The 26,441-nt window shown below is 39.4% G+C and overlaps 1 protein-coding gene and 1 long non-coding RNA gene across 3 annotated transcripts; both read right to left on the reverse strand.

The window, feature by feature from the left end:
- Positions 1–488: 488 nt before the first annotated feature.
- On the reverse strand, positions 489–26,127 carry LOC110055431 (protein argonaute-2-like). 2 transcript variants are annotated; one of them, XM_089270645.1, is made up of 14 exons: positions 25,295–25,827; positions 25,014–25,202; positions 21,014–21,217; positions 20,194–20,483; positions 18,832–18,888; positions 17,151–17,421; positions 15,523–15,660; positions 14,895–15,069; positions 14,302–14,476; positions 13,280–13,579; positions 5,230–5,277; positions 4,100–4,891; positions 2,983–3,182; positions 489–2,875 (listed from the first exon to the last, which is right to left on the reverse strand). In XM_089270645.1, the coding sequence occupies exons 1-14, from the start codon at positions 25,725–25,727 to the stop codon at positions 2,791–2,793; spliced, it is 3,357 nt and encodes a 1,118-aa protein (XP_089126771.1). In that variant the 5' UTR covers positions 25,728–25,827; the 3' UTR covers positions 489–2,790. The 2 variants fall into 2 exon arrangements, with proteins under 2 accessions (XP_089126771.1, XP_089126770.1); XM_089270644.1 differs by lacking the exons at positions 489–2,875; positions 2,983–3,182; positions 4,100–4,891; positions 5,230–5,277 and adding exons at positions 6,527–7,946; positions 8,046–8,236; positions 11,253–12,044; positions 26,016–26,127 and having other exon boundaries at positions 13,232–13,579; positions 25,295–25,714.
- Positions 10,009–10,787, reverse strand: LOC149105587 (uncharacterized). The gene is made up of 2 exons (XR_016201174.1): positions 10,122–10,787; positions 10,009–10,079 (listed from the first exon to the last, which is right to left on the reverse strand). It is a non-coding gene; the product is annotated as an uncharacterized LOC149105587 (long non-coding RNA).
- Positions 26,128–26,441: the final 314 nt, after the last annotated feature.

A 26,441-nucleotide genomic window follows, 5' to 3' on the forward strand; every position in this document is an offset into this window, starting at 1 on the left:
AAGCCCTGTTACCAATTAATCAAAACTATGACAAAATTCGAGAAACGAACAAACCATCGGTTTATACCAGCGTCTTCCTCCCGGACTTCGTTGATCAGTCTTTCAGTTTTTCAGTTTCAGTTTTAAATAAATACTTTTTTATTATTATTATTGAGGGCTGAACGATTAAACGTCGTTATGAATGCTGAAAAATACAGCAGTTTACTCAACAAAGTGCACCGCAACAGCGCGAGCAAAATGACGCGTACTATCCAATTACACAGGCATGACGCATACACTGTCCTATTACATTGTCCAATTACAAGCATGACGCGTAGACACTGTCCAATTAATGCTCAAATCGGGCTGCTGATAGCCAATCACGTTCGAGAATTTTGATTAATGTAATAATTGACCATAATGAAGGGGGCCGAAGACAAATTTCGCGCGTGCTCTTGCTAATGCGATTCAGAGCGCGCACAAGGATCACACACAAAAAAAAACATGGCGTCGATACAGCAATCATTTTATTTGTTCAATATCATCGCTATCAGAGCTATTTTTCTTCACGATTGAACAGTGTATTGATAGTTTAGTTTTCTAGTGGAAAGGTTTTTTAGAAAATGTAACGATGCAAAGAAACAATTCTCAGATTTTTCTTTCTCACCGAAAAAACCCAACTCATTAGAACTTCACGAAATTTGGCCAGATAATACTTTTCGAAATAAGTAACTGGAGTATATATCGAAAAACATTCAAATTTAGCAAAGGAAATTCTAGATATTCCAGTTACCCTTCAACAAGACACAATTAAGAATCTCTGTGTTAAACTACCATAATTAAAGTAGAGTTAATTTGTGAGCATTGTTACAAGCTTGTTGCATGTAAATGATGAAGAAGTCCTAATGACTAGATTTTCCGCAAATAAACAAATCCGATTATAAAGGCCTGTTTATAATCCTAAATGTTGCCATGGTAACGACACAAACGTCGGCTTTACTTTTAGAAAACCAAAACTTGTGTTATTAACTTGCATGTTGCCATATTTGGTGACCAAAGGATCAAGGGTTTTAGAGAAAAAGGGGAATGAAACACAGGTATCAAAAACTGTGTTCGACCACCTTAAAAATTATTCCACGAGCGCGCGTTGGACATGGGATGGTAGATAGCCGACGACGCGCGTTGCGCCGAGTTTGCTATCATCATCTCATACTCAACAAGCGCAAGTGGAACAATCGTTTTATTAAAAAACGCCCCCCACATATACAAAACTAAACTAACATAAAAATGAAAACGCCCCAAAAAATCAAGCATACGCTTACCATAGTTGTAGAGCATGGTATAATGGTTCATAACCAATGATGGCTAAGCCAAAGAAAACTCTCGAATTGCATCATCCAATGATGTAGTTTTTAGTAAATATTAATAGCCAAGGTCTTCTCGTGCATCATATTCTAAATTCCATGCCTAAAATTTCTCAACAACCTAATCATTCACGAAGTGAAACAATATTTCTACGCAAAATATATATTTCCTTGTTGACTCTCAACAGCAATCATATAATCTAAATGTATCCTTAATTAACTATAAATACTAAAGGCAATTGAATTCTTTATAACAGTTTATCCTGGAAGAAACTCGAATCTACAAATTAACTTATTTGCTAAACAAAACAAACACTATCACGGACTACAACATTTTGTAGAATCGCTATTGTTAGAATGACCCTGGAGCACTCTTATCCGTTATGAATTTGTATCTTTTTAAAAAGCTTTTACAAAATATAAAAAAATGTTCAGATTTAGACGTAACCTTGACTCGTGTCCAGGCTCTATCTAAACGCAAAATGCAACTAAACTTGGTCCAGGCGCCCATGGCTAGGTCAGCTACAGTTTTCTAACCTGACAAATAAACATCACTTACGAGTCAGTACACAAGCAACAATTATAAGATTTTCGGTGAACATTAATTCGACTTTTCTTAAAAAATTATCAACCCCGTTTTTCTAATCAGGATCGATGTTAAATACTAGTGATAGTTTTACAATTTTCCGGTAGCGACTTCTTGCATTTGTACTACAGAGTTCATACTGGCTACAGTCAATTAGCAAATACATTACCGTTTACACAACAGGAAATTGCCGTTTAATGCCAGCTTAGCAATAGCGGTATCTCGAACAACTGTGCCATCAGAACCCAGAAGAAACGATGTTCACAAAGCTACCTTGCATTCAGTGACGCAGAAACCTCTAAAGTAATTTTAAGTCTTCTTTTAGTTTATAGTTTACTGACTTAGAACTATGTAAACTGGCGTTCGTACTTACAACCTGACTAACGCTTCGTTTTCCTACTATAAGTCTGACAAAAACGCAACAGCACTTTCAAAAAATCCCGGCTCCTTCTTCGGGTACCGGACACAAATGAGAACATCTTGTTTAAACATTGCTTGCAAATCATTGTATTTTGGTGCAGTATTGTCTCGTCTTTTGTTTCTACATGGTTTTTATTATTTTACAATTCTATTATTTTACATTGTAAACTGAAGGAAAATCGGGAAATGCCTTCATATAAACAGTCACTACTGATGTCTTTATCGAAGCAGTTCCATCTTCATGTATTATTAACTTTAAGGTCCTATTTCCCTTGTAGCGAAATGGACAACGACGACGACGACGATGATGATGATGATGAGGAGGACGACGACGATAATGATCATGCATTATTACCTGTCTATTTTTCCATGTTTTCATCTATTCTCTATTCCTGATATTTCAAGTTACATTTATTTACACAGAATAATCCAGCTGAATCTTTATGTAAAATACATCGCTCCTTTCATTTTGTCGCTGACTTGAATGGCTTTTGCAGACTTCTCCAAATCTACAGTATCACCGCCCCTAAAAAGTTGAACACGACAACAATTAAAAAAACCAAACAAACAAACAAACAAACAAGGCCATGAGAGTAGAAAACTTGACGACAATCTTGCCACAAAAAAAGCTACCTTCCATTTCCACCATTGGTCACATGGTGTCTAGCTCGGAATGCTACCAAATGTGCGTAATAGGCAGGGGCTGGCATCGAGACACTGCGAGTGCATCGTGCATATACGTGACACAGCTGATAAGTGAGCTGTTGAAGACCGTCTGCTGTGAAGGCGTTATCGTCGTACAAAACGTGATAGTGTGTAGGTCGGCTTGTTCCCTGAGGAAAAATCAGTAACCTTCATGGTAAAATTGTTATTTTACAGCCTGCAAAGCCTGAGGCAAGGTAAATATCTGGCCTAAATCAAAGATTACAGTTACGTAATACATAAGCTGATGTTTAACAAAACTGACAAGAGGAAAAGGGCTGTGGGAGGAGAGGGGAATTATCTGAAAAGTTAAAAAAATAAGAACATTTTATATTACCAATAAGCAGCATGGTCAGCTGAAAATAAGTTCATAAGCAAAGGCAAGGAAAGGAGGAAATGACCTGATTGACTGCTCCTAAACAGACATGTACAAGCAGGTGGGGTGTGTATAGAGGAAACAGATAAATAGACAGACAGACAGACTGAGAGACAGACAGACAGACAGACGAACAGACAGACAGCCAAGCGGGTAGGCAGGGAGGTAGGCAGGCAGACAGACTGACAGACGTAATGAATGATTGGTTGATAAAAGAGCGCCAGGGGTCCTTACAAGCAAGTTTTAAAGTGGTTCCCTCTTGGACGATCGAGATCAACCTCGTTCCTAGGGTCTCCCGGCCCTCTCTTGCTCCAGGGGTCGGTGAGGTGAGAGACCCTGGGAATGAGGTTGGATCGAGATCAGGACCTGTGATTCAAGATAACTCGGATCATGGTGCATCAAAGGAACCAATTCACCAGTTCATTTGATACACTACGATTTTAGTGATCTTGGATTACAAATCCTACTGATCCAAATCTTCCAAAAGGAACGTACAGTATCCTGAGATTGGTTTAACTTCAGGGTTTAAATGCAATATGCTATTTTACAATAATTTTGTTAAAACAAAAACGTAACTTGTTCATCACAACAAAATGTCAGGCAACTTGGAGTTTCTCACTGAGTTAAAGTAGCAAAATAAACTTTCACAAATGTTACGCAGCATCAAATTACCTGGATTCCAAAGTGGCTGCACAGATAAAAGTCAAACTCATATGGGTGTGTTATACCACTGTCCACAGTGGTGCCTGGAGGTACATTCTGAGCTTTGCCTGAGGCATCTCGTTTGTCTGCACAGAATAGTCTTGTGTGATGCCGCTTCTGAACCACAACAAATGTAATTTTTGGGCGATATTCCTTTTCCAGCATCATACAAGCCTCCTGAACAGCACGCACTTCATGAACAAGAACTTGGTCAAACTGACCCTCGCTGACTCCATCACGGTAGAAAATGATCTTGGACGGCTTTAGTTTCCTGTTGGCTTTGTAGAACTCGATAAGAAGCTCTTTCACCATGACTGCCAGATCTTTAATAATTTCCTGAGCACCTCCTGACTTCTCGTGTCTCTGCGCTCGAACCCGTGCGCAGTATTTGGTTGCATCTTTATCCATACTGGCGACAACAGCAGCGATAGATGGAATCCCACTTTCAGTAGGAGAAGGGTGAGTTACATCAGCACCAAAGATGATGACAGGTTCTCTAAACACGGGTGACTTCTCTGACGGATCAATAACCTGATTGATTCCACCTAGTTTGGAGTTTATCTTCAAAGAGATATTGGCACAGACTTGAGGTTTCGCTTGTCGCACAAGTTTTGACTGAACGCACTGGGTTGGAATTCCAATCACATTGTCGCCGACTCGTTTTATCTCTGAGTAAAAATCTTTAGATTTCTCTGGCAAAACAGCCAGGATAAGCTGTAGTTCAGGCAGGTCTTCTGCCCATTTGCAAAACAGTCTTTCCACCTAATCAAATGAACAAGTAAAAACTTCAATCTTTCAGCACTGGTTGGTCCTCAATGCCCTACAAGCCACTTATAAGTGTACAGTCCGCCATGTTGGAGGACCCTTTTGATGGCTTCCCTTAGTGTTTTTCCTTCTTGAGGGCAGGCATTGAAAACGATTTTGCTTTGTTTTGGTTTGTTTTTGTTTCGGTTATATCTGGCTTTTTTCTGAACGCTAGGTTTAAAATGAGGATGCTGGTTTATTTGAAGTGTTTTTTGTGCGTCTTGTCGAATTGACTTTGACAAAAGCCACTGAAAACCTTTGTACACACCATAACACTTTAAGGAAACAATTCTTACATCATTTTTATCTCTCGAATACTTCACAACAGTGGGCTCCTCTGTCATGTCACGTGACCTCTTAAAGTCAAAAAATCTCTTTTGTGAAATGGGAACACTTTTCCTATTTCCTTAAACTTTGATGTTAGTTTCATGATTTTAGGGCCATTAGAATTATCGTTTCTGCGCTTGGAAACGTTTATTGGGAGACTGAGTACTGGTAAAAGAAACAGTTTATTTCCAAAGCAATGAAATATTCATTAGTTACCAGGCATAGTTCCTTTGCTGTTGTCATTAGGACTTGTCCTGCACCAGTTCAATTGAAACCTTCTTTTTACAAACTGCGCCCATTCTTGCTTAAAAATTGTCCACGATTTTTTGGCCGTATCAAGTCACGTGGCCTAATTTGCATAAGTTCGACAGGTCAAAAATAATCAGTTTAGGAGATGTATTTGTCTACCAAAAGTTTATATTGTTATGAACAAAGCCTCAGAAGGTAGACCACCCCCTAACTTTTTTGAGGAATATAACTGCTGACCCATGCCTTAATTTACCCGAGTGTACGAGGTTTTTTTAATAGAGAAATTCTCGATTTCGGCATTAATAACTTGCGTCATCGATGAGGAGACTATACATCAACTTTCTTTCCCTTGCTTTTCCCGTTTGTTCTGCCCAGCGATTCCTTGCGCTATAACCTTCAGGAAGTTCTCTTCTCCGTGCGTTTCCAGGTCAGTTGTTTCGTCTTTCTCCTATTCTTCCTACTTGCAAATGGCAAGTCCCCTTGCACAATCCTTGTTCGTCCCCGTACATTCCCTGTATTCCCTCCCGCCCTGGGAGACTCTCCTCTGTAAATGTAAGGGATGCTTGTCGTCTCGCTTAGAGGTGTAAGTCAAGGATTTTATTCTGACTTCGCGTGCTCAGGACGTAACGCCACTAGTTAGCCGTCACAGGAGTGGATCCAGGATTTCTCTTAGGAGGGGCTGCACCACTAAGGAATGGCGTAACTGACTGGTGAGGTAAACAAAATTTTAAAAGTGAATACGAAGAGGACTTTATCCCAGGGAGGAGTGCGCACCCCCTGCACCTTCCCCCTAATCTCGCCCCTGCGTCAAAGTATCTTCTGGGATGCACTTGTAGATAAAATTAGAAAAGCGCTGTCTTTTCCGTTCGCTGGTTTAACTCATTCGTTACGTTCCTCTAGCGGAGGTCTTTTCCTGAAAAGCGGCCTGCCAAAAAAAAAAATCTTCGGAGGTGGGAATGGGTGAACCACTTCTCGATTTTCCTCGCTCGGTGGAGACATTCGAAGACCCAGACGAAATTAGTAACGGAAGTCTTTTCGATTTAATGTTTCTATCAAGCTCTAGCTAGTTCCGATGAATAATTCCGGTATTTCTCGGTGGCCTTCTACTATACGATTAAACATAGGTATAATGGCTAAAAACCGATTCAGTCAACCAGTCAGAAAGTTAAAAATGCATTAATGCATTATTCATAATTAGTATTGCCCGGACCAAATAAAAGATAACTACAAGTGACCCAGAGCCAACCCTAACCATAACTTTATAGCAAAAACTAACTGTTAAAAAAATCGCGGTTAAAAAAACAGTAGGAACAAAAGGCGCTCTTCGGTGACTAACATGACAAAACAACGCATGTAGTAAAATCTTCTAATTATGCTCATATTATTACATGGTTTGCGTTTCTAGCCGATCTAACGCGAATTCTTATTGACTAAGTGTGGGGCGTAATTCTCCCGTAATGCCCAAGGGCCGATCACGGGCCTGGAAGGTCTGAGCAAAAAGCTATATATTAAACAACGTGCTAACCTTGAACGCTCGGTCCTTTTGCAATATTGACCTCGCTATTGCTCGCTCAATACGGCATGGTTTAAGATCTTCCCGTAAATACCTCACTCTCGGTTAATAAGTAGTTATTAACGATCGAGATGGCCGAGGCTTGCGCTATAACTAATAAGCCTGATGGGTTTTGGAGGTCTTTCCGTCATATCAAAAATGTTATTGTATATGTTTCTTATTTTATCGTGTAGCACATAAATGGCAATTCTTTAGGAACTAATCAACTTTGTTTATGACTAGAGACAAAGTCAACGTATTTTGATTCTTATTTCTCTGCTTTTTGTTTTAAAGCTGGAGCCTTATATCAAAATCAAGTCATTTACACATTTAGACATAGTTAACAGAGGGAGCCCGCTAAACATCAAAGAAGCAAACAAGATTTATGGTCTTTGACCCCGCACATCTTCTGTTTTATGCTCATTGACTATGCATGAATTACATAATCGGTATGCTTCTAATGGTCAGTTGTACGAGCACACATAACAACCTTCTGTATTTTACCAGGTTTTCTGCAGTCAACCCCAAAAATAGCCAACAAAAACATACAACAAAGAACTATACCAGGTTTGCTAACCATTCCCTCTATTAACTATGATTTAGATAACAACTGAATCTCTGCATCAATATCCTAGGCAGTCTAAATTTAATAACCTTAGCTATAAATAATTCGTTTTAAAAACTTCAATTTACATATCATGTTATCATTGAGATATTTACGTGTTATTGCCATGTATTTTTCTTCGTTTTTTCACGTAATATTTCGAGCTTCGTATACAGAGTGGTGTCGTGTCGATTCGTTACGTAAAATACATCGCTCCTTTCATTTTGTCGCTGACTTGAATGGCTCTTGCAGACTTCTCCAAATCTACAGTATCACCGCTCCTAAAAAGTTAAACACGAGAGGAATTACAAAACAAACAAACTAGGCCACGAAGAGGTACGTAGAGAATTTGATAAAAAATCTTGCCTCAAAAGACCTACCTCCCATTGGTCACGTGGTGTCTGGCTCGGAACGCCACCAAATGTGCATAATAGGCAGGGGCTGGCATGGAAACACTACGAGTGCACCGTGCATATACGTGACACAGCTGATAAGTGAGCTGTTGAAGTCCGTCTGCTGTGAAGGCGTTATCGTCGTACAAGACGTGATAGTGTGTGGGTCGGCTTGTTCCCTGAGGAGAAATCAGTAACCTTCATGGTAAAACTATTTTACAGCTTGAGAATCTGACGGAACAGTGTTGGGATTATCTCCGATTAAATACATTGTCGTAAACGAAGATTACAGTCATGTAATAAAGCTTGATGTTTAACACACACAATAATAAGAAAACAGGTGCGGGAATAACGGGAACAATTTGCAAGTTAAAAAAACAGAATAAATAGATATATAAACAAAGAGATGAAAAAGAGGGAAATCTAAAGCGACATGCAAGTGAGATGTATATAAAGAACACAGACAGACAGACAGACAGACAGACACTCAGGCAGGCGGGCAGGCATACATACAGAAACATAAACAAACAAAAAAACAAACAAACACACAGACAGGAAGACAGACAGACCGGCAGGCGTAATTAATGACTGGTTGCTCAAAGAGTGACAAGGGTCCTCACAAGCAAGTCTAACGGTCCGTTTCTTTGAGATGCTGTAGGTCAGAACCTATGATCCAAGATTAAGCTAAGGCCAGCCTAGTCATAGTTCATCGAAGGAACTGATGAATCCTTGCTCACAATAGATTCAGCGGTTCCTTCATCCTGGATCATAATTCTTGATACGGATCAACTGAAAGAAACGTAACCTGAAATTATGGAACGCCAGAACTGTCTTATGATACTTTTGTTTATTATATTGGGTGGTTGTGTCATTATATTGAGTAGTTATGTTATTATATTCGGTGATTAACTCATTATAGTCGGTGCTTATGTCTTTATATGCGGTGCTGTCTTCATTATACTCGGTGCTTATTCCATTATACTCGGTGCTTATGTCTTTATATGCGGTGCTGTCTTCATTATATTCGGTGCTGTCTTCATTATATTCGGTGCTTCCCTCGTTATATTCGGTGCTTTCTCCGTTATATTAGGTGCTTTTTTCATTATATTCGGTGCTGTTTTTATTATATTCGGTGCTTTCTTCGTTATATTCGGTTCTAACTTTGTTTGGTGTTTTCTTCATTATTACGGGTGCTAACACTATTATATTCGGTGCTCTCTTCCTTATATTCGGTGCAAAGGCCATTATATTCGGTACTTCCTTGTTCGGTGATTACTTCATTATATTCGGTGCTTACTTCATTATATTCAGTGCTTACTTCATTATATTCGGTGCTTTCTTCGATATGATCGTCACCAGTCTTCGCAAGGGGCCGTACAATTTGGAGGTAGTCTAGGGAAAGCCGGGAAAAACGGGTGTCACGAAAACTCAGAGCCCGAAACCTCAGACCCCGAAAACTCAGACCCCTCGAAATAAAAACTCAATTGTTATCACCTGAATTGCTCTATGGCCACAATGGGGCGAGATGTTTATCTTCTCCGGTTTATGTTGTCGCTTCGATCAAACGGTGAAAAACAAATATTGAACTTCTCAGGTTTATCGCTGTCGCGTCGGTCAAACAGTGAAGAACTAACAAGGTTTAGAACAGCAGCCGACACTGTTTTTCAAAACAGACCTTTTTTATGAAATCGTATGCAGCAAAAAAATGTGCTGTTCTCTGAAACATACTCGTTTGATCGCAATCTGCTTTTTGACTTAATGTGCGTTGCGTGACTGTCGGCACGTAACCCGCAGAAATTAACAAAATTTAGGGAAAAAAAAGAAGAAAAGAGTACATAGAGATAGCCATGTTTGCGTTCCAACTTATAACGGGAATAGTGAATATTTCTTACAGGAAGCAGTAAGTTTCAAACCAAACACTTCTATTTTTTTGTTTTTTCTTTTTTTCATACCGCCTGGATTAGTTAATTATTAAATCTGCCTCGTGGCGGGGCCTTCGCGCCAGTTTTCAATTTTCGTTCACTCACATTTCGAGACCACACATGGCGGTTCAATCGGTTCGACCTTCACGTGCTTTTTACGTGTTGACTTTTTACGTGCCGACAGTCACGCAACGCACATAAAGTCAAAAAGCAGATTGCGATCAAACGAGTATGTTTCAGAGAACAGCACATTTTTTTGCTGCATACGATTTCATAAAAAAGGTCTGTTTTGAAAAACAGTGTCGGCTGCTGTTCTAAACCTTGTTAGTTCTTCACTGTTTGACCGACGCGACAGCGATAAACCTGAGAAGTTCAATATTTGTTTTTCACCGTTTGATCGAAGCGACAACATAAACCGGAGAAGATAAACATCTCGCCCCATTGTGGCCATAGAGCAATTCAGGTGATAACAATTGAGTTTTTAATTTCGAGGGGTCTGAGTTTTCGTGACACCCGTTTTTCCCGGCTTTCCCTAGACTACCTCCAAATTGTACGGCCCCTTGCGAAGACTGGTGACGATCATATCGAAGAAAGCACCGAATATAATGAAGTAAGCACCGAATATAATGAAGTAAGCACCGAATATAATGAAGTAATCACCGAACAAGGAAGTACCGAATATAATGGCCTTTGCACCGAATATAAGGAAGAGAGCACCGAATATAATAGTGTTAGCACCCGTAATAATGAAGAAAACACCAAACAAAGTTAGAACCGAATATAACGAAGAAAGCACCGAATATAATAAAAACAGTACCGAATATAATGAAAAAAGCACCTAATATAACGGAGAAAGCACCGAATATAACGAGGGAAGCACCGAATATAATGGAATAAGCACCGAATATAATGAAGACAGCACCGCATATAAAGACATAAGCACCGAGTATAATGGAATAAGCACCGAGTATAATGAAGACAGCACCGCATATAAAGACATAAGCACCGACTATAATGAGTTAATCACTGAATATAATAACATAACTACTCAATATAATGACACAACCACCCAATATAATAAACAAAAGTATCATAAGACAGTTTTGGCGTTCCATATGAAATTGGCTCAGTAAATGGTTTCTCTAAAAACCTCTGTTACGATAGGAAAAAGAGAGCTATTTGTTCATCACAATCCACTGTAAAGCGAACTGGAGTTTCGCTTTAAGTTAGGCTTTCAAAGAACGTTTCCACCATTAAAATAGCATCAACTTACCTGGATTCCAAAATGGCTGCACAGATAGAAGTCAAACTCATATGGGTGTGTTATACCACTGTCCACAGTGGTGCCTGGAGGTACATTCTGAGCTTTGCCTGAGGCATCTCGTCTCTCTTCACAGAACAGCCTTGTGTGATGCCGCTTCTGAACCACAACAAAAGTGATTCTTGGGCGATATTCCTTTTCCAGCATCATACAGGCCTCCTGAACAGCACGCACTTCATGAACTAGCACTTGGTCAAACTGACCCTCGCTGACTCCATCACGGTAAAAGATAATCTTGGACGGCTTAAGTCTCCTGTTGGCCTTGTAGAACTCGACAAGAAGCTCTTTCACCATAGCAGCCAGATCATTGATAATTTCTTGGGCACCTCCTGATTTCTCGTGTCTCTGCGCCCGAACCCGTGCGCAGTATTTAGTTGCATTTGCATCCATACTGGCCACAACAGCCGCGATAGATGGAATCCCATTTTCAGTGGGAGAAGGGTGAGTTACATCAGCACCAAAGATGATGACAGGTTCTCTAAACACGGGTGACTTCTCTGACGGATCAATAACATGATTGATTCCACCTAACTTGGAGTTTATCTTCAAAGAAAGATTGGCACAGACTTGAGGTTTCGCCTGTTGTGCCTGTTTAATTTGAACACATTGGGTGGCAATTCCAAGGACATTGTCGCCAACTCGTTTAATCTCTGGATAAAGTTCCTTGTCTTTTTCTGGTAGAACAGCCATTATAAGCTGTAGTTGTGGATAATCCACCGCCCACTTGGAGAATAGACTTTCCACCTGATCAAACGAAGAACTAAAATTAAAACTCAAGTTCTTCTCTACTTTAATTCTTGATTTATTACCTAGATATAAAATTGGCTATGTGCATATGGTTTTAGAGGATTGGAGTCCTTCATTTCCTATCATCAGTCCAGAGGTAATAATCAAAGACAGGTCTGAATCTCTCGCAGCTCCCATTCAATGAGTCTCGTCAGTCGTTCAATTTGGATTTCGCATGATCATTTGAACGAAAGCACTCTAGTGCAGACTTATCCAAAAACCCAGAAAAGTTCAGTAAATTTGATCGCCGGCCAGCCAAACGTTTTCAAACTACTGTGGGCACTGGCCGTTTTCTAGAAACATTCACTGTGAAATAAAGTTTGTCAATTGCTGTTTTGATATTAACTTGGTCCTTGTTGAAGCATGCAACATTAAAAACAATCATCGAATCCTTCATGAGGAAGTAAACCTCACATTTAAAGTATTTTCTAAATATCCCTGAATACAACGTTTTCAAAAAACGAGTGTATTCAAGGTTTGGGGAGTAGCAGTCAAACTGAATTCAATGGATAAGAGAAATTGTACGTAATATATCGAACACGACAGACCGTGTTTGACCACATTCCCAAACACCGAGAAGAGAATAGAAAATACGACGCGTAGCGGAGTATTTTTGACGAACTTTGAGGTGTTTGGAAATGTGGTCAAACACTGTTTCGAGCGTTTGATATATCTTCTCAATCAAAACTTAAATTAAGGAGAAAATGGAAAAGAAAATCGTAAAAATTTATGCTACTTAAGATCATATATCCAAAGACCGTCACCGTCATGATTTCCTTTGTTTAAACGTAATGAATTATCAATGAGTTTGAGAAGCCCTGCATCGTACGGGGTACACGACAATTTACCAAACGCAGCATTAAAGGAATGACAAAAATGTATATCTCTACGCAGAGAAAGGCGCCATAGCAGTAGCGCCTTGCCTAAAATCAGAACACATTGAAAGTCGTCACAACACTTGCGCTCAAGGGTGGTCAACGTCTCAACTGAAATTCTGAGCATTTTGTGGCTACATTGGCTACGAGGAAATGCACTAATTAGAAGTAAGCTTAGCACTACCTCTGCAATAAAATTACGGATATCTATTATTTATTGACCTGTAGTGTTTGACAAGTATACTTTTAGAAAAACACATCAGTTCTTACATCACGGAAGTTCCTAGGATATTCCACAGCAGTTGGTTGCTCTGTCATCCTCATTCCCTCTCGAGTCGACACAGAGGCCATTTGCTTACAAAAGTTCCTCAGCTGATCTTCGCTACACCTACTGGCAAAGCAAGCTAAGGCCCAAGTGCTAATACGAGCTCCCTCGTGAAGCAATTTGCTACGCATGTCCCAAGAACCATCCCGTGGAACCAAAGCTTGATCCTGTGGTCCAAGCTTGATTTTTGGTGCTGGCAGTACGCGGCCACCTACCTTGACCATTTCAGGGCTAACAGAAGTCTGGAACTCCTCCTTTAAGTATTTACTATTGGTTTGTATCATTTGTTGGGCCTAGAATGGAACGATCAATGAGATATTTGACAATATGCATATATACAAATTTACTTTATGTAATATCAAATGGCGTTTCCCTCATTTCCTAGCAAAAAAAAAAAAAAAACCTTACAGGATCGTTAAGAATCTTGAGTTAGGAGATCTCAAAAGACCTTCTATAGATAATGGAAGATAAGGATCTTTCAAGTAAATTCTTAAAAGATCTTTAAAAGATATTGAAAAGATCCTTACATGGAAGATCTTGTAAAGGTCTTTGCACGGATCCTCAAAGAGCTTCAAAGGTTATGGCAAGATGTTTGAACAAAATCACTTAAGATCATTGACCATTCTTTAAGATCTTGATCAAGATCTTTGAAGCTCCAGCAAGAACTGTGAAGATCTTGACCAGGATATTTCAGGATCTTGATTAAGTTCCTGGATAAGATCGTCATGAAGATCCTTTAGGATCCTTGAAAGATTTTCTATGGACTGCTACCAGTAAGTCCGGCGACATTGCCATGAATAGGGGGTATGATACCCTCTTAGGGTTAGTAGCGGCTAACTTGAGTCATCACTGGTGTTTTACTTGTGCTCATGTTAATGCTTTTTAAAACCAATAAAATTGAGCCTGCAATGGAACTCTCGAGAGTCACAGTTCACTCGTTTCATCAAGATGCAGTAGGGAACGAAGACTAGAGGAACGCGACAGGAGAGCCCTAGGTGGGATTTAACAAACATACCCAATTCTGAATAGCCTGTTGACGTTCAGGTGCAGGACGAGCAGTACTTCTGATCATGTTTGCCGTCTGTTCCTCTGATAAATGCCTTTTTTGACAAGGAATGATGGTGCACACTTCCAATGGCAGGTAACGGTCCTTTTTCTGGCCAACTTGTAGGCAGGGTAGGTGAGGATATCTGAAATTAAGAGAGTACGTTTTTTTTGTTCTTTATTTTGTTGATGAATTTAGATTTTCCTTTACAAATTTAGGTGGAAGATGCACAACAAAGTCTACACTCAATGGCTGGTTTCCATATTATAGCTTCAATCTCTGTAAAAAAGGTTCAGTGATCGCTACGATCATAAATCAGGAAAAAACGCTTCAGCGAGTGTAGCGATCGTCGTCGCACCAATTGCTGAGGTAGACGTCAGCACTATGTCGACAATCATAGTATTGATCGATATCGTTGCAATAATAAGGAAACCACTCTTCAGAGATTGAAGCAATTGCTGAGATGAAAATTATAGTTTATGCACTTTGTACTTCTGGAAAATTGTATTTAGGTCACTAACTCGTTATTTAAACTACTTATACACAATCGAATTACTCAATACCTCAAATGCAATTTGTATGTATTCTTAAAATACTCTGCCACGGTTGTTTTGCTCTTGTTACCAGTTGCTCCATCTTCAACTACAAACTGTAGCTTTTCTGCGGGAGCACTTGATACTCCCCACACGGTGTACTTTCTCTTAAAAGCGGTTGCATGAGTAGCTTGTATACGAATTCCTTAAGGACAAAGAAAGTATTAGTACACTTGTTCCAACACTGAAAGACATTCACTACCCTGCATGTCTTCTAACCCCAAATAGAAATATGTCTCGTAAGACCTTACTAATTAACAAAAGTTTTAAAAAGTCCTGCAACCCAAGAATACATATAATTATTAATATAATTTTTTTCCTCAGCACTGATTATCTGTGTTCGTAGTAAATCTTTGCATCTAGAGCTAGACCAAAGTCTGTTTCTGATTGCCGTCACAAGTGAAAAACTGTTGAAAAGTAGTTATGCTATCCACTGGACAGTATTATCCATTCTTTCAACAATTTGGACCCCCAGATGGATTTAATAAATTATGCCAAATTTACGAAATAAAATAACGCATAAAAGAAAGTGTGTAAAGATTAACTGAGTATAAAATTTTACGTTACATGATGCAACTAAAGTCTTCTGCAGTCTTACCACGTATGGCCTTTTCAAGTCTTTGCTTTTCAAGCCGAAAGCTACGGTTTTCAAGACTTTGGGGTGTTACACCCCGTCCAAGAATATCACATAGGAAGTCAATGACGGGTTGTTCCTTGTAAAAACCTTTTGCAGAGACTGAAATAAAATAACCAAGAAAAAGATAACCATTCAATATTTGATGAAGTGAACATGCAGACATAAGCTGACTTAATGGCTTCTGGGCAGATATAGCAATTAGAACTCATACCGTCTAGCAAAAATGCAAACATACAGGACTTGCATATTTTTTTTTTTTCAACTTTTCGAAGAGTGATCTACAGAGGTATTTAATGTCACACAGTGTAAAATTCATACACATGTGTTATTGAGTTGATATAATCGGCACAATATGGATATGATGCAAGTTTGAGCACTTGAGCAATTCCTTGAATATGACCTTTATAATCAACATTCAGGTCTGGGGGTACTCCCAGAAAAATTGGGTGGGGGTATGCAGCCTAGTTCCCAAAACCCTTACCCTTTTTAAGACCAAAATCTGCGATTTTCCCTACCCATTAAACCCCAGACCAAAAATTTGATACCCGTTGTGGCAGGCACAGTTGCCCTAAACATAATTTATGAAGGGCTTATGTTGATGGTGTTATTGATAATGATGAAAGGGTAGCTTCCTCTAAAACAGCATACCCAATTCAAGACTAGAGTGCAAAACAAATACCCTATTTAAGACCAAAATGGCCAAAATCCATACCCTATTTACATGTATGACCCCAACGGCTGAAAACCCTACCCTTTACAGTTTCTGATGGAGCTGCATTTGAAAACATTAATTCTGAATATTGAATGGTCACAGCAGGATTAACTGTCCCAGGGAATTTGAGCCTGATGTATTGAATACTTTCTGTGCGACGTGGGTTTAAAAACTCACAACTTTTTAAGAATGTATGAGCTCATTAGCACTTTTGCCACCCAGAAATTTTGTAGTTTTTGGTAGCCAATTTCTCCTCGAACATTACACCCAAACAGCCAAACATTTCATTAATTACTAAGTTTCACAAGCTCTTTAAATGTTTGTGGTCAATTCCTGTCTAGCGTGATGCCTTCTTAGTTCTATGTGCCATGTCTTATGTTTATGAGGAAAATGTAAACAATGACGTCAGAAAAGATTGGCCCATGAAGCACACTAAGGGCAGGGCAGTATGACTTTATATAGCGGTATTTTTCGGCAGTGTGAAACAAAAGCCAGAAATCTGTCTGTGTTTGCAGGCTAGATTCTATACTCGCCAAATATTTTTTTTTTGAAAAGAGTAATGTCCCACAATTGTTAAAATGCAATAGTCTTCGATTTGTACGTGAACATAAACTTGCTGTGATACGTGGCTAAAATACATGTAACAATGGTCAAAAATTTCAAAGACGAAATAACCATAATTGTGCTGTGTATTAGACAAAAGTGTATCACTACGGTAGAGACGCTCTTCATGTTTTTCCTTAGTCTCTGGTGTTACATTTTCCATCAAGTAAAGTAGCTGGGGAAAATCGCCTTGTCCCTAACCTGGCCCTTAATCAGGACAGCCTGGCCAGCAATGTACTGTTCCTGTTCTTGTTAAAATCATCATATTGCTTACCATCAATGTTCACCAGCATGGCCTTCCACTCAGAATGTCTAACACTTGAATAGAAACCAAACCGCACCTCACACCCCTCACCCAGGGGTCTCCCTTGGCCATTGAACGGGAAGAACGATCGCCCCACAGGTGTGAAATAGAATGATGGCATCTCCCGCATGACAATATCTAATGCCTGAACTGCATCTTGAGGCACTTTTCCGTTTTGTTTACCACTCAAGAAGTTATTTAATTCAAGGAGACTAACTGGTGCTGCAAACTGGATTTTAACCTATAAAAGCAGTAAAGAACATTAGAAACCTTCTTTTGTGTAAAAGGACCTACAAACTTGCATAAGATTCCCTGCTGAATTAGTTATATTGCACTGGATTTCCAATGATCTGAGTCTCATTCTGAGCCAGCCCTCTGCAAAACCAGAAAATATCCATGCACCACATGAATGATTGCTGAAAATTCCAAGGGGCGGGCATTCTTAAATATGTACACTCTAAAATGACATTGTACATCATTATATTAAATATAGAACATGCAAACAAGCTGTTAAATACTCTAAGATTTGGTGAAAACAGCCCCTGCATAATTACAGGCAGTTGTCATCCATCCATTCCCTTGGAAAATGACTGTCCAGAAATGCCTTACTGAATACATTTTCCTCCCTACAGCGTTTCTATATAATGTACATTTACAAAATTATATAAATTATATAGCATTCATTAACATTTAGGCAGCAGTTGAAGCACAGCGCTTGGACTGTAAGTGTCTAAAGCAGTGCTTGGTGACATAACATGTTTCCTAAGGGTATGCATGTCATTCCACGATCTTGGACGTTACATTTGCACAAATATGGCGAGAGAAAAATCATTTAAAAAGATAGAAAAAAAAAACTTAAGAGACAAAGCAGAAGTATTATATTCAAAGGCATTAAATTTTTATCACAGAGCCATATTGACCATTTGCTGTGTTTGCTTTAGGAGATGAAAAAACTTACACTTTGGCATTTTGTTGACTGATATATTGTTGTTGTTAGTTATACTAATTCAACATTGTTTAGAATGCTAGGTCCTCAATTTTTGTCAAATGACAAAATTTAATATTAGAACCAGGCTTTTAGGGCAATTATCACCAAGCTTCTTGGCATTTAATGTTGTCCATGATGTAACATCCATGAGTGTAATGTCCATAAATTGTAACATCCATGACCTTTTGGAACTGATAAGTTTTGTTGTCACAGATATTTATTACTTGGTCAAATAAAAAAAGCACCTATGTTATTTTTATATCAGGTTTAGATACAAGCCATGAGAGAAAAAAAAATTGCTTTAACTTTCATGGATGTTAGGTAACGTCCATGACAATATTTTTGACAGTTACACATTCCTCTGAAAAAATGTAAAATGAAAATACTGGATCAAACTCGAACTTGATTGACTTATGATTAAAAGATGATTGCAGCCATTATACCTGTATAGGAGTCTTTAAGAAGTCGCTTACTTTGGGTACCCCCCTCAGTAGTGCATGATACAATCTGCACTTAGCCATGACGTTTTGTTTTGAAAGTCCAGTTCTTATGCATTATGGCTCTGCAGTTAAAATCTTAGACTAGTTTACTTCAAAAATGGCTCCTTCTTTGTTCTCATGTGGAATGACCCATTATACATACTATTTAGCATAAGTTAGTTACCTTAAATTCCCTGTCTTTTCCTCCATCCTCACCAGCCAACTTGACGCTAAGTTCAGCCTATTTAACAGTCAGAACAAATCAACCTTTGGTTAAAAAGCATTGAGTACAAATGTACCGGTAAACATAATTACACGTATAGTGCTACAATTAATTTTTCAATTGTAAAACACAGTTCTGTTAGTCAAGTACATGTGCTCAGGACAAGCTTTCTTTGCAAAGTGACACAATCTTCTTGCAGGTTTTCATTTAACTAGTGATATTCATAGGGGCGGGGGCAGGACATAACCCTTAATAATGGGAGGTACACATTAGCAGAGGTGCTCCAGTATGTAAGGTACCTCTTTCCGCAGGGTGCTCCTTTATCTGACATGCAATGTTATGGAAAGTAACCTTTTATTGGAGTCTCCCTTTATGGAAGGTGACCTTTTACCCAGAAATGTCTCTTTATGAGATTAGTGCCCCTCAAAAGTTAATGGAGGATGCCAATTTATAGAAGGTTCCATTATAAATCATGGGAAGTGCCTCTTAATGCATGGTGCCTGCTATGGGAGGTGCCTATTTATGGGAAGTTCCCCTTAATGGGAAGTGCAGTGATGGGAGGTACCCCTTTATTGGAGGTGCTCCTTTATTGGAGGTGCCCCTTTATGGGAAGTGCCCCGTTATGTGTGGTGCCCCTTTATGGGTCCCCTTTAAGGGAGGTGCTTCTTTAAGGAAGGTGCTCCTTTCTGGGAGGTACCCCTTATGGCTGATGCCCCTTTATGGGTCCCCTTTATGGGATGTGCTTCTTTAAGGAAGGTGCCCCTTTCTGGGAGGTACCCCTTATGGCTGATGCCCCTTTATGGGTCCCCTTTATGGGTCCCCTTTATGGGATGTGCTTCTTTAAGGAAGATGCTCCTTTCTGGGAGGTGCCCCCTTATGGCTGATGCCTCTTTATGGGTCCCCTTTATGGGATGTGCTTCTTTAAGGAAGGTGCTCCTTTCTGGGAGGTCCCCCTTATGGGTGGTGCCCCTTTATAGAAAGTGCCCCATAATAGAAGGTACCCCTTTACGGGAGGTGCCTCTCTATGGGAGGTACCCTTTTATGAGAATTCATGAGAGATGCACCTTTATTGGGGATGCCTTAATGGAATGTGTCCCTTTATGGGAGGTGCCCTTTTATGACAAATGCTCCCTCCTGGGAACTGAGTTGCCTCATCATGGGAGGTACTACTTTATGAATGATGACTCTTCATAGGAGTTAGTTCTTAAATGTAATAGGATTTGTCTCTCTAATATACACAATCATGTAAATGCAATATCTCCAGGTCCCTTACAGTTCAGGAGTTTTACACAGCAGTAAGACTATTCAGCTTAATAAACTCACTGGAGGAAGTTTGATTCTGCTATACAAATTCTTCTCGCCATCAAAAGCAGGGTGGTGACCTTGGAATGTTGTATCTTTGTACCTCCTAATGATTTCATTCACAACATCTCTCTTCACTGATCGGGGACACTTGTTTGGGGTAATCTCCACATCATAGTGGTAGAGATCTGATAGTTGTGATGAAATATTGAGGCGGAAGAAGTTTGCCCTTAACCTTATAGGACGGCCTACAGTACCATAGCCTGGTCTTTTAGGGGGATGTGGTCCACCATTTCCTTGTGTTTGATGAGCTACATGTATGTATTGGAGAGGAAACAACTTTATACATTAATTAACAAATTAATTAAAAGTAACTTGAGATAAAGTACTTTCATGTTCCAAAACTGCAAATCAGATCTGGTATGGTTTTTTTTTTAAAGTACCATGGTCTTGAAGTAATTTAAATTAATCCGACTTGCAACCATTGGTAACAGATAGGCTGTCAATAATATTAATGCAGTCAGAACATTGCAAGAAAGCCCACTAAAACACTCCTTGACTTCAGTATCACTTTGAGATACACACAGACACTGCAGGCTTAATGCTGTACAGTGCCAGTGTATAACAAACTCGGTCAGGTGCATATACAGTACAAAGTTTTGTGTGTGTTAACGTTGGCTACGGGTAATAACAAAGTGCACATGTACTATATAAATAGCTTCATCCCTTTGATTGTCTTTCCAAGGCTACAATGTACATGTTAGCTGCAATCTGTGAAAAAAAAAATAAAACTCACAACTCTTACAAATGCTGACGGTCAATCTTCAGAATCAAAATTTACCTTTTGTAGTCAAGCTGGAAGCAAGCTTTGTTAATTGTTCTACATCTTGTTTATCATCAGCTGTGGTTTTTGAGACACCAGCTGTCTTAACGGAAGTAGCAGCTGATACACCAGCTGTCTCAGCAGCAGCAGCAGCAGCAGCAGTCACAGTGGAAGGCACTGGAGTAGAGGCAGAGGTGTTGGAGGCTGCCACACTTTGAGGTTCTGTAGAGGATTAAAATTGATTGATAGATATATTCAAAGTGTGTACACCCTGTTGCATTCCAGTGTACAATTCCTGTTATCCATGGTAATAGATGTCCAACAGTAGCAATTAAATAATGAAAGAATAAATGATGCGAATGCAGCCATAACACTACAGGAGAAATGACCTGAGAAAAAATTTTTTTCAGACATCTATTACCATGGAATTCATATACTTGAGCCGAGTATTACGTCCACTGAACATATAGGGCCAAACCCACACACGACCGCTCTAATGTGGCCTTGATAGCTCAGTTGGTAGAGCATTGCACCGGTAACACAAAGGTCGTGGGTTCGAATCCCGTTCAGAGTCTGAAATTTTTTCAGGTCATTTTTCCAGTAGTGTTAATGCTGCATGCGCATCATTCATTCTTTCACAATTCCTGTTATGTTTTATTTAGTAAACATGGTGGTCATATGCATGTTCTTGTACAATGTACATAATTCTTCCTTGTAAAATCTCAGTAACATATCAAGTTAAACCATATTCAAACAGAGCTTTTTTTTTCACACTACCTTCCTTAACTTAAGGAATACATGTTAAAGATTGCTTGCAATTCTGTTTATTAAGGAAACTTAGAGAGATAATGTACAACATCCAAATATCTTTTCTTTGTTGCAAGCAATCTTTACTTGTCAGGATGTAGCAGACCAAAAATTACAGATAGGTATGCAAAAGTTGATCCATAGGCATGAGTAGCCTAGCCTCCTACACAGACACAGTCTTCCTCACCCTTGAATGTAATTATAGTTTTCTGATCACTTATTGTTGTTGCAATTCGTCTATGTTAGTTTTCTATGTATGTTGTATTTTATCTCAGGCAGTTCATTTAAAATAAGGAATCTAGAATTCTGTATAAACTGGCCTAATTAATAAGATATCTCCTTTTTATACTTGTAAACATATTTATTTTTTTGTTTTTGTTTTTGTTTTGATCATCTGTGCAATTGAATTGGAGTAAATAAATAAATAAATGTCTGCTGAAACACCGGGCTATGCATGTGGCCCAATCACAGCACACTTCCCGATCAAGGCAAGGCACTTTGCACCCAGATAAATTTTGCAAAAGACTTCAACGGATACAAGCATGGTCTTTCAATGGGCTTGAACATTAAATTTATTTTTTTAAAATTACTTATTGATTTAAATCCTTATCAGCAAGAAGCTGTTAGAGAGTACAATGTATTTCATGAAGAAAGAGATGGACTTGTTCATACAAGACATTTGTTTGGTTAGGCCTGCAGGAAGTCTTCTTAAAACTTTAGATGACACCAAAATACTATATAGCGTGGCCTTTCAAAGAGTGTCTGAGACACTTAAAATATTATGTTTAAATTCCCCTTTGTGAAACTATTGGTATTTTGTGAAGAAAAAGATAAAAAGTGTTACTTTGTAAATCTGTGAACTTGGACTGGATTTGAAAAATTGCACATTTTAGACATACTTATACCTAAAAGCATAATTTGCCATTCAATGGGTGATTCCAGAAAATATTGATACCCTACCACTGCAGAATGAACATTTTAACCCCCCCTTGCCTTCAGAAATTCAAAAATGCTCTCACCCCCTCCCCCCCTCCCAATGCTCTCCGAATTCCAAAACCGTTAACACCCCCCTCCCTTCCAGATTTCTGTGTTTCTTACTTCAACCATCTGGAATGCTAGTTTGACTCACTACAACTTCCAACAAAAGGAATTTTATGCTTTTACATCTTTCCAGAAGTTTACCCACTCAGTCTATGTGCACAATTGTTTTGTGTGTTAATTACTATGGAAATTAGAACATGGGTGGGCCAATTCCACCTAATTTACCTTCAATATTACGAACAATATTCACTTGTTCAGACGGATTTTGAAATTACTCACACGATTACTCCCCGAAATGTACTCCACTCTGTCCAATTACTATTACGAATATTTTCACTGGCGCATAGTAAACAAACATGGCGGGTTGGCATTCATCACAAACAATTTCCTAACAAGATCTGTTAGATCTTATAACCGCGCTTCTAAAATTAAACTGTTTTCTTAGCACTACAGTCGCAATGCATTGCACATTCCAAAGCAATCCTTCATGATTCATTGATTACTGCAGACACCACATCACTTGATCAACACAAACTGTATTATTGCACCATCAGTCGTAGTCGTTGTGAGATCTCCAATGACGTAATACAATCTGGAACTTTCTTCCGGATATGTATGGGCATGAAGATACAAACACTATTAACAACAGCGTTCTTTCTTAAAAGTCACAATTAAATTTAATTGTTTTTTCCCATGAGTAAAGGGCTAGCAAAGAAGTCATATGAGTCACATAATTCAAGAATTGCGTTATCCACGGCTATCTTTAGTACGGTGGTTACTTCCCTACCAATGACATAATCCTTGCACATTCTGACATGTTCTTTGCTTGGCTTGCAAATATTTAATTTTCCTTCCGATCTATGAACTCGCTGTGATGAAACAGCCAAAGAATTTCCTTCATTTGCCCAAAACCACAAGAATTACTCGCAAAATTGCAAATAAATTAATGACCGGCGCTTCTGGTGAAATAAACTTGCACAGTAAACACGATCTTATTTGTCACATAGCGAAAGTGAAAGCTGCAACTTCAACGTGTTCCATGGCTGACATAATACCTTTTTTAGCGTATTTAATATTCCCTTTGAATCCAACGCTTCAATAAAACCAAAAGAAAATATATTTTACCCACAACAGAGAAAACAATATCCGTAAAATTGTCCGTGATTTAATGTTTTAACAGCTTTTGGTGAATAAACATCACACGTTGCGTGACTCAAAATTTGGCCAAGAGGGAGTTTGGGTCTGGTCACCGACAAAAAAAAATACTAATAACAATAAACCACAGGTAGAACATGAACCATGCTCGGCCCATGGCCGCGCGGGTAACAAGAAATCCATCAACTTTAAGGCCTCTGGAGCCCAATGTGCAACCCAGATTTTATCGCTTTTCTTCTGTTAATGAACGTGAACATATATATGATTGATCAATGTTTGTCTTGTTTCTTGCTTTCCGCAGTAGTTAGTAGTGTTGTCAGTTTGTTTGTGCTTTCACACTCTTGTCTGTCTCCTCTAGCAACCCCCTCATGCACTCAGAATTCTAATCATAAGCACCCCCAGGCCTGTTTCAGCAGACATTTACTAGGGAGGAAGACTGCGTGACAACCCTAAAGGGCTTTTGTGTAGAAGGCTATGAGCAGCTGTGAGACAGACGTTTTTGACCTCCAAACATGGGACTCATGCCTAAGGGGGTGATTACATGACAAATATTGGCCTGGCTGAAATTATAACAGGTTAGGTGGGGGTTGCGATTAACAAAACTCAACCTAAGGGCTAGGCCCAAAATGTCTGCTATGAACATCATTTTTAATTTGGCACTGCGTTTAACTTATTACTATTTACAACTTTTGAGCTGCGATTAATCAACCCAGCTTCTGAAGCAAATCCTCCTGAAATGAAATTGGGAATTACATGGAGAAGATTTCAGCCCAGGCCTACCTTCAGTCCGGGCTGAAAGTTTCAGCCCAGCCTGGTTTGATACTAGACTGAAATTAAGCCCAATGTAATCTGAATCAAGTTTCTGCCCATGATGTCAAACCAAGAAATCCTCACTTGGTTCAAGAGGTATGTATGATATCTTACTGCCAGAACAATGCAAATATGCTCATCAGTCTACGGACTGCAAATTTAAACCCACTGTGAACAGATTCATCTTCATTTCAGTAAAGCTTACCCTTAACCTTGGTACCAGAGGAAGGAGATGACGTAGATGACTTGCTCGCACCAGGAACTTGTTGTTGTTTTCGTTTTGATTTCTCTTGTGGCTGAAGGACTCCTGTAGAACTAGAGGGCGTCTTGCCGCCTTCCTCTACATGTACTTTCTCATTAGCTGTAGTCTCGTTCTCTCTCGGTCTCTCTCGTCCTGCCAGAACAATGCAAATATGCTCATCAGTCTACGGACTGCAAATTTAAACCCACTGTGAACAGATTCATCTTCATTTCAGTAAAGCTTACCCTTAACCTTGGTACCAGAGGAAGGAGATGACGTAGATGACTTGCTCGCACCAGGAACTTGTTGTTGTTTTCGTTTTGATTTCTCTTGTGGCTGAAGGACTCCTGTAGAACTAGAGGGCGTCTTGCCGCCTTCCTCTACATGTACTTTCTCATTAGCTGTAGTCTCGTTCTCTCTCGGTCTCTCTCGTCCTGTCTCTGACAGTTCGTCATATTCAGCTGCTGTAGAACTTGAAGGCTCAGGATCTGACCTTGCTCCCGTAGCAGGCTTCTCTTCGCTTTCAACTTCAACTTCGTCATCATCGACAGGCTTTCCTGCCTCTTCGTGTCTTCCAGGAGTGGGTAAATCTTGCCCTCTGCCACGTCCTCTGCCAGCACCGCCTCGTCCCTTGGGTTTTCGCTTCTTTTTCCCCTTCCCTGGTCCTGGGGAAGACATTTTTGATCTTCAACACTAACTGTACACGCACTTTCCACAACACGTATTCACACAATCGCGATTAACTCCGAAAACAACAAATTCTTACTTAAGCTGTTCCTCCGAAAGGGAAATAACCATGATGCAGTGGGGAATGATAACCAATCAACAATGAACAAACAATTCTCGGAAATGAATAGCTCGATTCTAGGAAAATAAATGTCTCTGTTTCAGCTTATTATACACTTGTAGAGGGAAATTTCCTTTTCCTGTGGATAAATAATTTAACATACGTCTTGATGTACACACCTGTGTTAAGGTAAAGAGAGGTGCTCTGGCTTATGAGACTCTGTAAATGGTTTTTCGTTATCAAGTTGTGGATGGCCGAACTTCCGTCCGCCATCTTTGTCCGATTCTTCCCCAGGCCCGTCTGTCGAGCGGCAGTCAAAACTGAGCTGTCTTACCAAAGCGACACGATACTGAACGGTACTAGCCTTTTTCTTCGCAGCTAAAAAGTAAAGACATTGCTTAAAGTTGCTTTAGCCTCGTGTAATAGTCAACTTGAGAATCCCAGGTCTAATTTGACGAGGAACAGCATATTTTGCTCAAAATAACCCATGAACGAGTGTCGATCCGAGCGGTGTATTACATTTGCAGACTGTAGACCGCAGACAGCAGACTGTAGACTTCTCAACTAAATATCGCAATCCCATTTCTATTACCGATAGCTAAACG

This window comes from Orbicella faveolata, unplaced genomic scaffold (genome assembly GCF_042242905.1).
Source record: "Orbicella faveolata isolate gen_17 unplaced genomic scaffold, um_ofav_v1 contig_34, whole genome shotgun sequence".
Classification (NCBI taxonomy): Eukaryota; Metazoa; Cnidaria; class Anthozoa; order Scleractinia; family Merulinidae; genus Orbicella; species Orbicella faveolata.